General features: G+C 39.0%; 2 protein-coding genes across 4 annotated transcripts in view; one reads left to right on the top strand and one right to left on the bottom strand.

Moving 5' to 3' along the window:
- Positions 1 to 4,319, top strand: part of LOC111640892 (F-box only protein 3-like) — a 40,699-nt gene extending 36,380 nt beyond the window's left edge. Inside the window, exons 10-11 of the mRNA XM_023386976.1 lie at positions 2,089 to 2,202; positions 2,273 to 4,319. Coding sequence (XP_023242744.1) covers positions 2,089 to 2,202; positions 2,273 to 2,364 — 206 coding nt within the window. The 3' untranslated portion in view covers positions 2,365 to 4,319. The remainder of the gene's footprint in view (positions 1 to 2,088; positions 2,203 to 2,272) is intronic.
- Positions 4,320 to 9,214: 4,895 nt separating this feature from the next.
- On the bottom strand, positions 9,215 to 13,796 carry LOC111640890. Of its 3 annotated transcripts, none has more exons than XM_023386972.1 (6): positions 10,760 to 13,796; positions 10,359 to 10,490; positions 9,998 to 10,132; positions 9,796 to 9,930; positions 9,576 to 9,728; positions 9,215 to 9,502 (listed from the first exon to the last, which is right to left on the bottom strand). In XM_023386972.1, exons 2-6 carry the CDS (start codon positions 10,480 to 10,482, stop codon positions 9,477 to 9,479), a joined length of 573 nt encoding a protein of 190 aa, XP_023242740.1. In that variant the 5' UTR covers positions 10,483 to 10,490; positions 10,760 to 13,796; the 3' UTR covers positions 9,215 to 9,476. The 3 variants fall into 3 exon arrangements, with proteins under 3 accessions (XP_023242740.1, XP_023242741.1, XP_023242742.1); XM_023386973.1 differs by having other exon boundaries at positions 10,359 to 10,487; XM_023386974.1 differs by lacking the exon at positions 10,760 to 13,796 and adding an exon at positions 10,612 to 10,710 and having other exon boundaries at positions 10,359 to 10,487.
- Positions 13,797 to 13,880: the final 84 nt, after the last annotated feature.

Raw genomic sequence — 13,880 nt, 5'->3', positions numbered from 1 at the left:
TGTGTCTGTTATGAAGTATTTTAATTTTTATATTTTAATTAGCTATTTTTGGAGTTTTATTTTTATTTATTTTACATCATTTTTTTATTTTAATCATTATCATAATGTTATCTTCAAGTTATCTGAGAAATATGATTCATTTTATGTTGCTCAATGGAACAAACTTTTTGAATTTTTGAGTTATGCCAGGAACTGCTGTGGAATATATTGTTTGAACTGGAATGTTTTGAGATCTGATGAGACAGTTAGTCTCAAAAAAGATTTTATCTAAAATAAATAAATAAATAAAAGTACTTTTTATCCTTTTAGTATTGGTGTGTTTAAAAGTGCATTTATTTGATGATGATGACATAATGTTATCATAAAACTGCATTCTATCCATTATTGCTAAAGTGACAAATTTAGGCTACACCAAGTAGTTTTCTATATTAAGTCTGGATTCTATACCAGCTGAATATTCACTGCAATGGAATCATAAAACTGACAAAATTTTCACTTTTGGAATGTTTAGTTTGACAGAAACAAAGCTGAAAGGCAGAGTTAAAAATCATTTAACTTTTCCATTTTTGTTATGCTTTTCTGTCATACCGCAATCAATAAAAACATATATATTTGTAACACATACTCAGGTGCAACAGGTGCAATTGTCATGTGTAATTTGATTGTCCCAATGGTGTAGAGTATAGTGAAGAGAACGAGAATCGATTTAGAACTATTTATTGAAGAAGTTAGAAAATACACAGATATCTATACGAGAAAAAATTTAAAGAGTTTTAAGGATTTACAGTAAAACACTGAGTATGAAATTTGGAATAAATGATAGGAAAGTTTGATATACTGCATGAAGATCCTGAAGTGGAATCATTTAGTTATAAAATGTTTTAAAAAGGAAAGAAAGCAGAGTAGAAATGGAAAGTATAGAGGAATTACAGAACTGATCAATGGTTGGTGCATTTGCACATAATGTTCATTTCAGTCAAGTTAAAACATAAACATAACTGAAAGAAAAACTCTGTATGTTTCAGCTCTGTTTTGGAGTTTCTGTTTTCAAGTAATGTGGAGTCCAGGCTTCAGTCTCTAGACTGGGGTTTCCAAACATTTTTGACTGTTGACCCCTTTAAGTATTCTTTGATCCTTCATTGACCCCACTTTTTTTTTAATATACATAATACCTTGACTTATGCTATCCCGACTTATGCGATATTCAAATCTTGTTGATTCGTGTTTTGTTTGAGTGCCACGCAACTCTTGATTACTCACTCCCCCCACAGTATTGTTCAGCTTACATGTTCGGACGTGTCACGCGGAATCGACACATAGCTACAATTTATTTTGTGTTATTTATTTCTGTGTTTGTTATATCTACGGAGACTTGAGAGACTCTATGTGGTGATTTTTTGTAATCGTAAACGAATCAAAAGATGAGATAAGATTAACGAGAACATTTATTAGCTTACATACATCTGACTTGGATTTTACACAAATTGTGAAATTATACCCTGACTTACGTGGTTATTGCTCGGTCCCACCTATCGTGTAAGTTCGGGGTATTACTGTAGTTAATAATAATAAATAAGTAAATACAGTAAGCCAGTATAATCCATACACTGTTTTCATAGAAAAGATCTATGAACTGTGTATAATACAAATTTACAACATTCTGAATTGTCATATACACATTCTGTTGCACTAATAATTTCTAACGAACCATTCAATTGACCCCCAAAAATGCCTTATTGACCATTTTGGGGACCATTTTAAATCTCTATAGACCTAGAGTAAGTCTATAGAGATTTAAAAAATCATGCAATTCAAGTATGAGGATCCTTCTTTTGTGTTTAACTATCTCCACCTCACATTCTCTGCTTTTGAATAGCCAGTTATTATTTTTAAATACCCCATTTTGGGATTCCCTTTTGTTCCAGATCTGTGCCACTTCACCTGTTGCACCTACCTAGTTATGGCACTGCTTTCAATTTATTTGTTATCAGAGACGTCTAAAGTTGATTTGTTTAAATTTTCTCTTTTATTCTGTTTATTGCATATTTAATACAAGTTAGTATTTCAACAAATTATTTTATTTATTAGGTGAATATCCAGTAATGTTTCCCGGAGCCTCGTTTTCTTGGATCAGCTGTACAAGTTTCAACACCACTTATGGCAATATGAGAGGCCATTTCAAAATGAGGAATCTGGTGACAGGTAAGAAAATACTTGACGTGCTGTATTTCATTTTTAAAGATTTTTTAATGGGCATTTTTTATGCTGGCAGGTGAAAGAAGCATTGTTGAATGTCCGGTTTTTCACATGAAGTGCCTCCCTTACATAACCGTAAATGATTTTCACACAAAGAAGACTTCTTGAAGAATTCATTAGCTGAAAGCTATATTTTCAATTATTGTATAAAAGAAAAGTCCTTGATTTGAATCTATTTGTAAAAAGGGTGGTATTTTTAAAGGTTTAATTTATTCTAAGTATATAATAATATATTTTGTAGTTTAAAGTATTTTTGCATTCTTAAATATATTTTTAATATCTGCAAAAATACAAACGAAATAATTATTTTAAAATTATTGTTATATTTTCAAAAATGAAACATTTACCTAACACTTGTAAAGTGATTTTATCATTATATGAAATATGGACAATTGTGTGATAAGATAATTACAAACTGCTATGAGAGATCTGGCTTTGAATCTGATTCTTTTCCATGGGTAGTGTGGATCGTGTATTTTTCATCCCTTGCCCATGTCGACATGCTCACATTCACATCCCCAATTGGCGGGTTCATTTGCAACAAGTGCAATTGGAGCAGATCACAAATGCCATGGCATCATAGTTCCACGTGTCTTCATATAGTTTAAGAAAATTTAATACTTTCATGTATTTATGAGGTCAGACTTTGGTTTAGTATATAATGACGTATATAATATTTATACTAAAAGATACAGTGTATAAATACAGATATCTTTTACATTAATTTTTTAAAATAATGCAGAAAATTACAATTAAAACAATTTTATGAAATTAATTTGTTATAAACAGGATCTTGCCTTATAGATAATGGGGAAAATGTGAGTCATACTTTATTCCTTTAATTTTATTTATAAAAATAGTTATAAATATTAAAAAGCATAATTTTTGTAATGGTGTAAGTGATATTTGTATCAGTTATTCTTATTTATTGGCATTTAAAATCCAGGGACGCATCTCTTAATCCATTCTACGGACCATTTATTTCCTATTTATGTAATGAAAGTTCCTTAGTTCTATTAAGATTTAAGTAAAATTTGTTTGTTATAAGTTAGTTAATAATTGATTTTAATAATTATAAGTATTGAATTAAATAAAACTTATTTATGTCAGAATTATGAAGCATCTTTGCCACAAAATGAATTTTGTATTAATTGAAATTCTTATCACATTTAAAGTAGTCATTTTAAGAGGATTGAAAACAATGTCACATTCCACATCGTATTATTCTTCTGCACATGCTGATAGAGATAAAGTGCCTGAGTCATCCATAACAGTTAAAAAGAGTTTGGAAAGAGTGACTTAAATTTCTTTCTCTTGCCAAGAAAGAAATTAGAGTGGATGGTTAGACCAATATCCATCTTGTTTGAAATTCAGAGTATCTGTTTGCAAAGATGAAATGTCTAAAATGATGGAATTTTACAAAAGAATCCAGAAAAGACTTTTAATATTCTATCCATTTGTTACTCTGGATCTAGACTGCCATGGATTTTTGGAATGTCACATATTTCAATTACATTCTAATTTTTGCAGCAAAATACGCTTTTCTAATTTGTTGGAAGGAGCTTATTTGTGTTGTTGGAAAATGAATATGTAAAGCTCTATCCATAATTATATATATGATCAAGTAATAAAACTTTAAAAATAAGAATTAGTGGCAACATTTATAATACAAGCTTAAAGCTTTATTTAGAATAAAATTAATATTCCTGTTCATCAATGTAATGACTTCATTTAAAATCTGTGGGAAGTGGCTGTTCCTTTTCTACTTATGGCTATGATGGACTGCCCAGTGTTGTGGAATTAGGATTGATTAGGAAACTTTCCTAAATCAAGGAGTCATGAGGACTCTTATCTGGAGAGATGGGTGGACTCTCCAATGTCACTTTGCCAAAAACCTTTTTTGCTGGTCAGGCTAAGTGACATTGAACAGTGCTGTGAAGCAGTAGATTACATCTGATGAAACATGGCCATTTTCTGCTCAATGCTGGATTCTCAAGAAATCCTTGGTAGTTTTTTACCTCCACGTCCAGGTGAAAATAAAGATATTTTGTTTTGACTTTTGATTAAGATCTCTCTCTTTACTAATCAGAAACTACACCAGTATAATAAGTCTTATTAATAAACAAGTAGACAGGTTTATACACAAACCCTTGGTAGTACAGTAGAACCTCGATTATCCGGACTAATTGGGGATGAAGGTAGTCCGGATAAGGAAAAATCCAGATAATCGAAACAAATACTTTAATTTGTCTTTTAATGATAATACAACACGTTTTCTTTTCAATGACATATCGGTAATATTAAAAATAAATACTGTATTTAAATCGTGATCAAATTTTCAAGAAACAAATGTTTTATTAAATTTGGACTACTACTGACCAGCGCTAACAGATTAGCTATTGTTTAAAAGGCCCTCTGGCGGCTCAAGAAAACGGATTTCATAAAATAAAAAGCAGTTGAAACTGCATTTTTATGAATAAAACTTTGACAAACTATTTATCGTTTTATGACAAGTAAAATTTTTTCGTCGCGTTCACGGCTTCTAAGTAATGCATAAACCTTTGAGGCGCGAGGCCCTTCGGACCGCGAGACATAGGTGGTGGCCTACGTCGCCCATGCCTTACACCGCCCTTGGTTATAGAAATGATGTAATTTGAGTATAAATTATTTATAAATACGTATGTCAAGTTATATTTTTATTACAACGCAAAATATATTTAAGAGTTTACGACCACTGTGCTGGGTGAGACGTTGTTGAAACAAAAAATGTTATGCATTCCATTACATACCTAAACAGTGTCGTAATTCGCCAAGTGCAAATCAGCAAATTCGTAAAATTTTTGTTTATTTTGAAGAATCCGGATAATCGAGGTTCTACTGTACTTCTTCCTGAGGAGCTGTGAGAGGAAATGTAGAATTAAACCATCCATGTTGTATAGATAACAATTAGCATCACTTTCACTCTGCCGGATTTCTGCCACAATTTTTCTCAGTTGTGGAGCTCCCAGATGCCATCATTTGCTTGATTGGAATTTGGTTTTGGCTTGTAAGCTAGTGTCCTCGTTTTGATACCAGTCTAATGGAGACTTGCTATGGCAAACCGTGCCAATTTTCATTTTGTTAAGCTGTTGCAGGATCCACCTTGCTGCAAGTTTTTGCATACCAAGAACATTGTACAAAATGTGATGCATGGCAAAATCATTGATTCCACCTTCACATTCCAATTCATTCACACATTGTCCATTGCCCATCATCAGGGATTAAGAACTTGCACAAATTGCATCTTTTACTTTTCTGGACATTGAGATGTCTGGAATGACATCCTTTGTATTTTCTCAACCATAATAGGCTACCCTATCATTCATTCTGTGCAGTATAGTGTGTCATTATCAAACCTCTTACACCTTAGCAACAATCTTTTGCATTGCAGCCAAATCCATCCTAAATTTTGATATAAAAACATTGTTCTAACTTTATATGTTAGAATGTTTTGCCTTCATCCTCATTCCATATCAGTGCAAATGATATCCTACACTAGAAATAGATTATGCTACCAGATTGTGTTTCAAGCATTCCACTCTTTCAAAACAACAATATTGCCATTATTTTATATTTACTCATGCATAATCAGTTTGCATCTTCGTAATTATCACAAGTAGTTTTGGTCGACGTGTTGTTCTCTATTCCTTGTCATAACTGGCTAACCATTTGAAAATATTACAATGTCACTACATCATTTTATTGTAATGGTTATGCTTTGAACAAAGTTTTAACTGATATGTAACTTAAAATAAGTAATGATGGTACTTAGGTTCTGAAAAAGTACCATGCTATGCGAATCCTTGCTATACAAAACTATAGGAAAGCTAGGACAAGGAAGAAGAAAAATTGTACAGTTGGTTTTCATTAAGGAATACCTGGCAAAAGGCATAAAAAAACATTGAAAATTTTAATAGTCTAAAACTAGTGGTAATAGTTTAATAGTAAAACTAATATGAGATGACAAGCATACTTGCGCTTGTTTCAGTAAAAAAATATTGATTGATGGGGTTGTACTTAACAATTGTGACATTTTGTCCAGGGATGTTCTTGAACGTTGTTATAGGAATACTGTGTTATACGAGGGATGCCTTTATTTTATACTAAATGCTATCATGCAGTAGAAATCCGTCTCTATTATCTAAAACCAAATTGTTATTTGACTATTCTTACAGCACCACCTTATCAATCTTAATGTCGATAAGATTTAATGAGGTTGTGTCATAATAAAATTGGAAGGGAGCCAATCTCGAGTCACTCTGCTACAAAACCAGATCCAATTTCCCCAGTTGATCTTCCGCACTGATGATTTATAATCCCGAACCAAGATGTAGAATGTTAGCTGTAACATACATAAATGTATAACTGTAAGGTTAAAATGTGTAAAATTTCGATGAAATTCTGTTGAATGCATTCCAAAAATGACACACTTACTTTAATTTTATTATGCAGATTCTGGCTTGAAATCTCTCTTCTTCCTCATATTGACCCCAATAACATATTGACATTATCTTGACAATGACATTATCAAGATAAATGCAACACATTAATGTTGCACTTTTGAACCATTCTATTGTGGAAAAATGGTAACATTGTTATTGTGCACAAGATGACACAAAATGATATTTTTAATATGAATAAGTATTGTTAAATCTCTAGCATGCAAATTCAGTCTTTCCAAAATACTGCTTGGTGTTGAGGTTCTGAAGGTGATGGAATAGCATGTTTGATGGCTGTAATGCTTCTCACGTGCAGTGTGATATTGTCTTTTTAGACTGCCAATTTAGTGTGTCCTTGTGACTAAAAATTGCTCTGATTAAGATCTGGAGAACGAGGCAGGTGGCCAACGAGAAATGCACAACTCATTGCACTGTTGTTGGTGAAATGTTGCAGAAAGTGCCATATGCAGCGTTAGATATGCTGAGACACTCCATCTTGTATGAAAATGTTGAGCTCCTCTTGATATGTTTGGGCCATCGGAGCATGTCATAGAACTAGCTTCTTTGAAGAAGAATGACCCAAGGATATAGACTGGTGTGAATTCATAGCAATGTGTAACTTTAGGTGAGTGCAAATGATTATTGCAGCATATGCAAGAGAATGCATTCTAAGAGTGTTATCCAAACGTTTGTGCTAGGACGAGAGAAATGTTTGCATCCCAGAAACTACATGGAAGAATAGGGTATGAACCGTGCTTTCAAATGCAAATTTTCATTTTTTTTTCAATTTTTTCTCATACCTACCCCTATTCAATGCTATTCAGAGACTTTAATTACCATCACCTAGATCAGGCATGGCCAACATATGGCCTGTGAGCCAGATTCGGCCCATCTAATGAATTTATGTGGCCCGCGATCAATCTTTCAAAATAGCTCGATGAAAAATTCTGACGCCTAAAAAAAAAAAAAGTCAACAACTCACTGTATATTTAGAGTTAACCCTCCATTACAAATCTCTTAAGTACAGCTTAGAGTGTTGATAAAGCATGATAATGTGAGAAATGTATCTGTAATCTCTATCTACAATTCAGTCTCTACAGAGTGATACCACGATGAGATCTCGCGCCACCTGAAAATCTTCCTAGGGCAACCTCTGGTTTGGCCCGCAGAAATAGTTTTCTTTCCAATCCAACCAGGGGGCAAAAACTGTTGGCTATCCCTGACCTAGATACTGCCATCAGAAATCATTTGAGGTAGTTAATACATTCCTGATTTATTTGAATTTTGAAAGTTTTGTACGTTGTGAATGCCACATTTACCAAGGAGCAACGTGCCACATGGAGACGATGCAAAAAATAATTAAGAAACATATATGACACATCCCTTTTTAAAGTTTTAGTGACAGGGAGGTTCGAGCACCCATTTCTCAAGACAATGTAGTGAAATGTCTGTTCTACCATTGCGTAATGGTGATTTGCACCAGAAAAATTGAATATTTGTTTATCTGGGAACCTCACTGATCCGAAGAGAGCCCAAGACATGACGGAATGACTTTTTGGACCCAATGGACATACTGTCTGGTCGTGGTCACTCGAATTACTCCGAAATACAATGTCCAGTTACAAGATGACACTAGGTAACATCCAGGGGACATGGAAAGTGGTTTTCTTAAAAATCTTATGGAAGGAGTTATGGGTTCCACCACTCGTTAGTTACCGTACAGAGTGGCAAAATTAGATCAAAAGCTTGCGGGTGCGGGCATATTATTATTCTCTCGCGGACAAGCTTTAACATCGTCACTAGGTTACTGTACTTTTCTGTACGAAGAGTCTGAGTTCGAATCCCTTTATGCCAGATATCTCCAAGTGGACGAAACTCCAAAATTCTGCAGAATTCGACTATATTTTGCACTCTCGTATCGGTAAAATGGTCGAAATCCCTTTTAGTTTTCTGATGTTTTTAATCCTCGGACCCCGTTTTAACGCATTGAATAAACGTTAAGTATTCGCACTGTCCATAAGAGAAAATACGATCCGCGAATTCACGTCGTAACCCAAGAATTTCGAGAGGCGTTTCCAGTATTTGCCGAGAGCGTGAAATTTCGTGACGTCAGCATTTCCTCGGAGAATAATGGCTTCTCGTCATTCGATCCCATCAAAAGGCGTCTCGAAAGCCGATCGATCGGCTTTCACGTGTTCCACGGGAGGAGGAGGAGGGGTTCTGGCGATCTTCGCGCTCCGTTACGCGCGACGAAGCTAATCTACGCGATAAATCCGTTTCCAATTTCGAACTTTCTCGGCTCGGGCGGAAGTTATTCGCTCGGTCGCCTCATCGACCAGGAAGGAGGAAGAGTCGAAGTCGGGGTGGAGGAAAAGGAGAAGAGAGACGGACATAAGGCGTTATATTATCGATTTTACTTAAGATAAAAATAATATAAAAGTTACAAAACAGAACTGAATGGCTGAAAATGTACAAATATGAGTCACGTGACGAACATGCGTTACGACAGTTGTCCTATTTCTCCTATCAGACTAGCTACCGAGGTGACGATTCTCGATTTGTGGATCCTTTCCGCTTCGACGGTTATTCTACGGACAGACGACGAGACGAACGACTTCTTCGTTTTACTCGTTAACGGCCGATTTTTTATTTATTTTTTGGTGTCCAAGACGGGAAAACATGGAAGACGCACAATCAGAAGTAAAAACTGGAAACGGCGGAGGGGGTGGTCCGTCGCGCCTCTCACTCTTCGTCGTCGTAGTCGTCGTCTGAAACGACAAAAGAGATGGTTACGTCGTCGTCCCACTCACCTGAACGAGGATCGGAGGGGAGGCCACCTACTTGACTGTCCCTTTCGACCTTGACACTGCTTGGTGACGGTCTTCGTGGGTTCGCACTCGGCCGGTTGGCCACCCAGCAGGCGCACCACTTTGGTCTTTTGTCCCGTCGCTTGGTCGCAGGGGCTCCACTCGGCGCGGCGCTCGTAGCGACAAGCTGCAAAGAGGTCGGAGGTCAGACGGATGGTAGGCCCGCGGAGGCAATGGCGGAAGGGCTCGCTCACCTTTCTTGCACTTCTTGGTGACCGTCCTCTCCGCCACGCAACTGGAATCGCTACCCTCTTTCAGCGCGTCCACTCGACTCCGGGTCTTGGCCAGGGGGTCGCACTCGCTCCACTCTCCGTTCTCGTATCTGCAGACTGAAAAAGTAAAAGGGAAGGGTCGTGATCGCCCTCCTCCGGCACTCCCGGAGAAGGGCGCACTTACTTTTTTTGCACTTTCTCTGGATGACTTTGGACTTCTCGCAGGTGGCTTCTCCCTTCTTCAGCGAAAGAGTGCGTTCTTGCATGTTGGTGGTGGGATTGCACTCTTCCCAGGGTCCTTTTCTATACCTGCACTCGCCTGCAGGAAGGGAAACTCATTCGATTGGGACGAAGGCCTTCAGGACGCGTCAATGGCTAAATCCCGTTCGGACGAACCCTCCTCCGGCCACGCGGGGTTTGGGGGTCGCGTTCGTGTTTGCGCGCGCGAGACAGCGAAAAGAAGTGACGCGCCGGTAAAAAAAAAGATGCACCGCGGGGTGGGGAGGGCACGGAGGAGTATCCGTGAGAAGGGGAGGGAGAGGCACCTCTGTTCTTTCCTCCTCTGGCTCCTCTTGTCACTCGATAGACCACTTCGTCTTCGGACTCGCCCAGTTGATAGGCTCCCGCGGCCACGATGCCGATCAATACAAACGCCAAAACGCCATTCATGGTTCCTACTGAAAAGAATCGATTATTAACTTCTTCGATTATCGATTACGCGCCAAATACCACGCATCGGTCGGAATCTTTTCCGGAATAAAGGATGAAAATTAAAATAAAATAAAGGTGGCTCCCGACCTCGGCGGGCGTCGGACCGGGGGGACGGACGGGCCGCGGATTTGGCGGGCCGACCACGTGACCGGCGCCCGTTACAACGGGGGACGAGTTTAGAGCGGGAAGGAGCCGTCTCGATCGCGACAGAAACGGATGCGGGATGCCTTTTTACCTTTGGCTTTTCTTGCAAAAGTGCTGGTCGGACGCCGTTTGGCTGGTGAAGGGCCCCCGAGCTAGACACAGCCGCACTTTCTCGACCTCCGTCTACTGCAGCGTCTGACGTCACACCTTACGGATGTCGTCCTCGACCAATGGCAGGCTTCCCCAAAAACCGGTTGAAGCTGGAACGGGGAGACGAGAGGGGAGAATCCTCCAATCGTTTTCCCTAATCGATTCCTCCGAATCTCCGTTGACGTAGGCGGCGACGTCCACCCCCCGTTTCGCGCCCGGCGACGCATTCTCGTCTCTTCCGCCCTTCGACCAATCGCCGCCTTCCAAAGTTAATTAAACACCTTGGTAGACAGACAACTCTCGCTCCCATTGGACGAACCTACCTTTTAAATGCCCCCTCGTTAGAAGAAGGTGCGAGGGTTTTTGACAAACTCCCCGCCGACGTACCGGAAGTTCCGGACTTTTACCCATTCTACTTCCTATTTGTCACGCGCTCGGAAGAGCGGGTTTGGTGAAAGAGGCGGCGTGCCACGCGCTTTGCCCCCGTTCGCTTGTATGTAGAAACGGGCAGTGTTTTTCTGTTTTAGAGGCACGTGGGGGTGCAAAATTGATCGCGTTTCACCTGGTTCTCGTTAATCCGTTCTCTTCGTTCGTTTTCACTGAAACGACCCTTCTTCGGGAGGGAGGAACGTGAGAGAATCGCCAACTGTTCTCTTTAATAATTTCGTAAGGGAGAGTAGATTTCCGAATTTCGATACGTTGTCGGGAAATTACGCCACAAAAAACGTTAAGAAGGGAAGTTATTAAATTTTTTGATTAAAATTTTGCATAAATTGCGCGTTTTTAAAACGAATTCCCCGTTAACGAGAAGAGAAAGGGGTTATTTTAAGGTAGTTTTGCGCGTCGCAATTTGCGATAATCGCCGTCATTTTATCGCAGTCGCTATCAAAGCATATCGCGACTTCTCGCAACTATCGCAAAGAGAGAGGAATCATTCTCGTGTACGCCGAAACCGACAAGACTCAACCGCGACTAAATGTAGTCTCGTTTTCGTAAAATATTAAAAAATTCGATTTCTGTGCATTTATGACGACGACCAACGAAGAATTTCAGAAATCTTCGACACGAGTAGTAACGATTCGGTGTTGTGTCCATTTAATGAAAGGCATCAAACAGCAAGGTTTACTGTTAGAAACCCTCGTATAGCGATAAAATCGCAGTCACCGTCTATAGAAGAGCAATTCCAACCTCGACGTTTCTCGAATTGCATGTCGGGATTGAGATGACGTTAGGTGTCTTAAACCCTCCAGAAGGGGTGCAGCCGCGCCCTGAGGCACATCCTAAATCCGCTCGTTCTGTGGTGTAATATAATACAGCACTCGGTCATAAAGGAACGTTTTAGGGGTGTCCGATACAATTATAAGGGGTATGGTAACAATGGGGTATCTTATTTGTGGCGAGGGTGAAGCTCAGGATTCCAATACGAGCACAGAGACGCCTAACGTTATTTGATGGAAGAGAAGGGGCCGTTACGACACTTGCAAGGATGCCAGGTCCCCAAGCTGCAGGTAGTTTATTTTACGCGCCAATCCGGTCCCGCAGGAAATAACACTATTAAACTATACCCCGAAAGTAGAAATGGCGTTCGAGTTAACACGAAAGTACTAAAAATAATTCTTAAAAATAGATTTAAAAGAATTAAAATCGAAACCGAATCGACCAAACCAGGTTTTTAACGACAAAGGGTATTCTCGCGTGTTAAGGCTTTTTAAATCTATTTAATTTAAATAAAAATCTCTCTCCTTTTTTTGTTTGGCAATTTTAATTAATTGCTTTCCCTTAATGAGATATAAAAGAATTGCTTGTTTATATCGATCGTTTGATTGTCTTTTTATAATTTAATTCTATTAATGCGTACTTCACCCCCTTGCCACCGGATAATCGAAACAAACCCCGACGCCGCGAGAAATCGCTTGTAAACAATTTACGAGTGATTAGAAAGGACGGTAAACAGTAACAAACACGACGATTGTTAATATACAGTTAACCTTGTGTCGACATCGATCGCCCTCCAGACACATCACAATCTATCGCATGGTATTAATTATACTGTACTGTGCTGTCCTCGACGTTCTTTTTGGGGCATAGGTAAGCAACAGAAGTAGGATTAACACGCGTATACCGAAGTCAATCTTGTGTATTTAATGAAAGGAAAGGTTCTCTATACAAATTCTGGTATGTACTGTACTCCAAACGGGAACACGCTTTTTAGTGTGGCGTGTAAGTGTAACGCTAAGGTGACATCTACAAATCACAGATGGAAAATTTTATTGGTTAAGCCGTAGCGTTACGTTACAATACGGAGGTGATCGTATTTAGGCGACGGTTCAAGTATTTAACGAATTACGCCATTCTTTGGTGAGGCCCCCGACATTTCTTCGGAGTTCCCTCCGTGCCCCGGGGAGTGACGTTAGAAACGTTTTAAGATAAAACCGGAAGAGATAAATCGCCATCCCCGAAACCGCAGATATCAAAGGAATTTCGTCACTCCCCGTCGTTACCCTCGACGTATTCTTTACAGTTGAATGCGTTACTAAATTAAAATATTTTGCATACTCGAAGTGCATCTAGGTGACGGGAAGTCGAGCGAGCCAATAACGTGTTACGTTGTTGACACACTCGACGGACGGACGACCCGTGCAGTTGACTCGGTAACAGCTGTCACTTGATTAACGTTTCCGTTACTCGTATCCGTGGTCGAAATGCAACACGCGAGCACGGTTTTCGTACTCACCATCGCGTCACTCGTCTAAATGGTAAATTTATGCCGTTACGTTTATTATGTCGGCAATTAATTAACCACCCTGATTTAACGAGTTTCGGAAACAGGATTGAACGGCACTTGTACTCGAGAATCATTAGTTCACGGAATATTCGCTAGGAAGCGCGTCGGTCGATCCCGTTACCGTTCTCGAAGTGTGGCTGGCGTTTCTTCGGTGTTTACGGATTGTTACCGCGTTACGGCTCGAATTGCCTTTATAATCGAGCGTAACGTCTCCTTCCGGTCAATCCCCGAGAGCGCACTCGGTCGTAACGACGTCAAAACCGACAGTTTCCGAATG

Source organism: Centruroides sculpturatus, unplaced genomic scaffold, assembly GCF_000671375.1.
Source record: "Centruroides sculpturatus isolate CEXI.00-Female unplaced genomic scaffold, Cexi_2.0 scaffold1445, whole genome shotgun sequence".
NCBI lineage: Eukaryota > Metazoa > Arthropoda > Arachnida > Scorpiones > Buthidae > Centruroides > Centruroides sculpturatus.
Note: the sequence above shows the minus strand (reverse complement) of the source record. Positions and strands in the feature narration are given on the sequence as shown.

Coding starts and splice junctions, on each gene's coding strand:
- LOC111640890 (XM_023386972.1), bottom strand. CDS start 10,482: ATGAATGGCGTTTTGGCGTTTGTATTGATCGGCATCGTGGCCGCGGGA. Junction 10,133..10,358: donor CAGAGGAGGAAAGAACAGAG/GTGCCTCTCCCT, acceptor CCCTTCCTGCAG/GCGAGTGCAGGTATAGAAAA. Junction 9,503..9,575: donor AGGTCGAAAGGGACAGTCAA/GTAGGTGGCCTC, acceptor TTGTCGTTTCAG/ACGACGACTACGACGACGAA.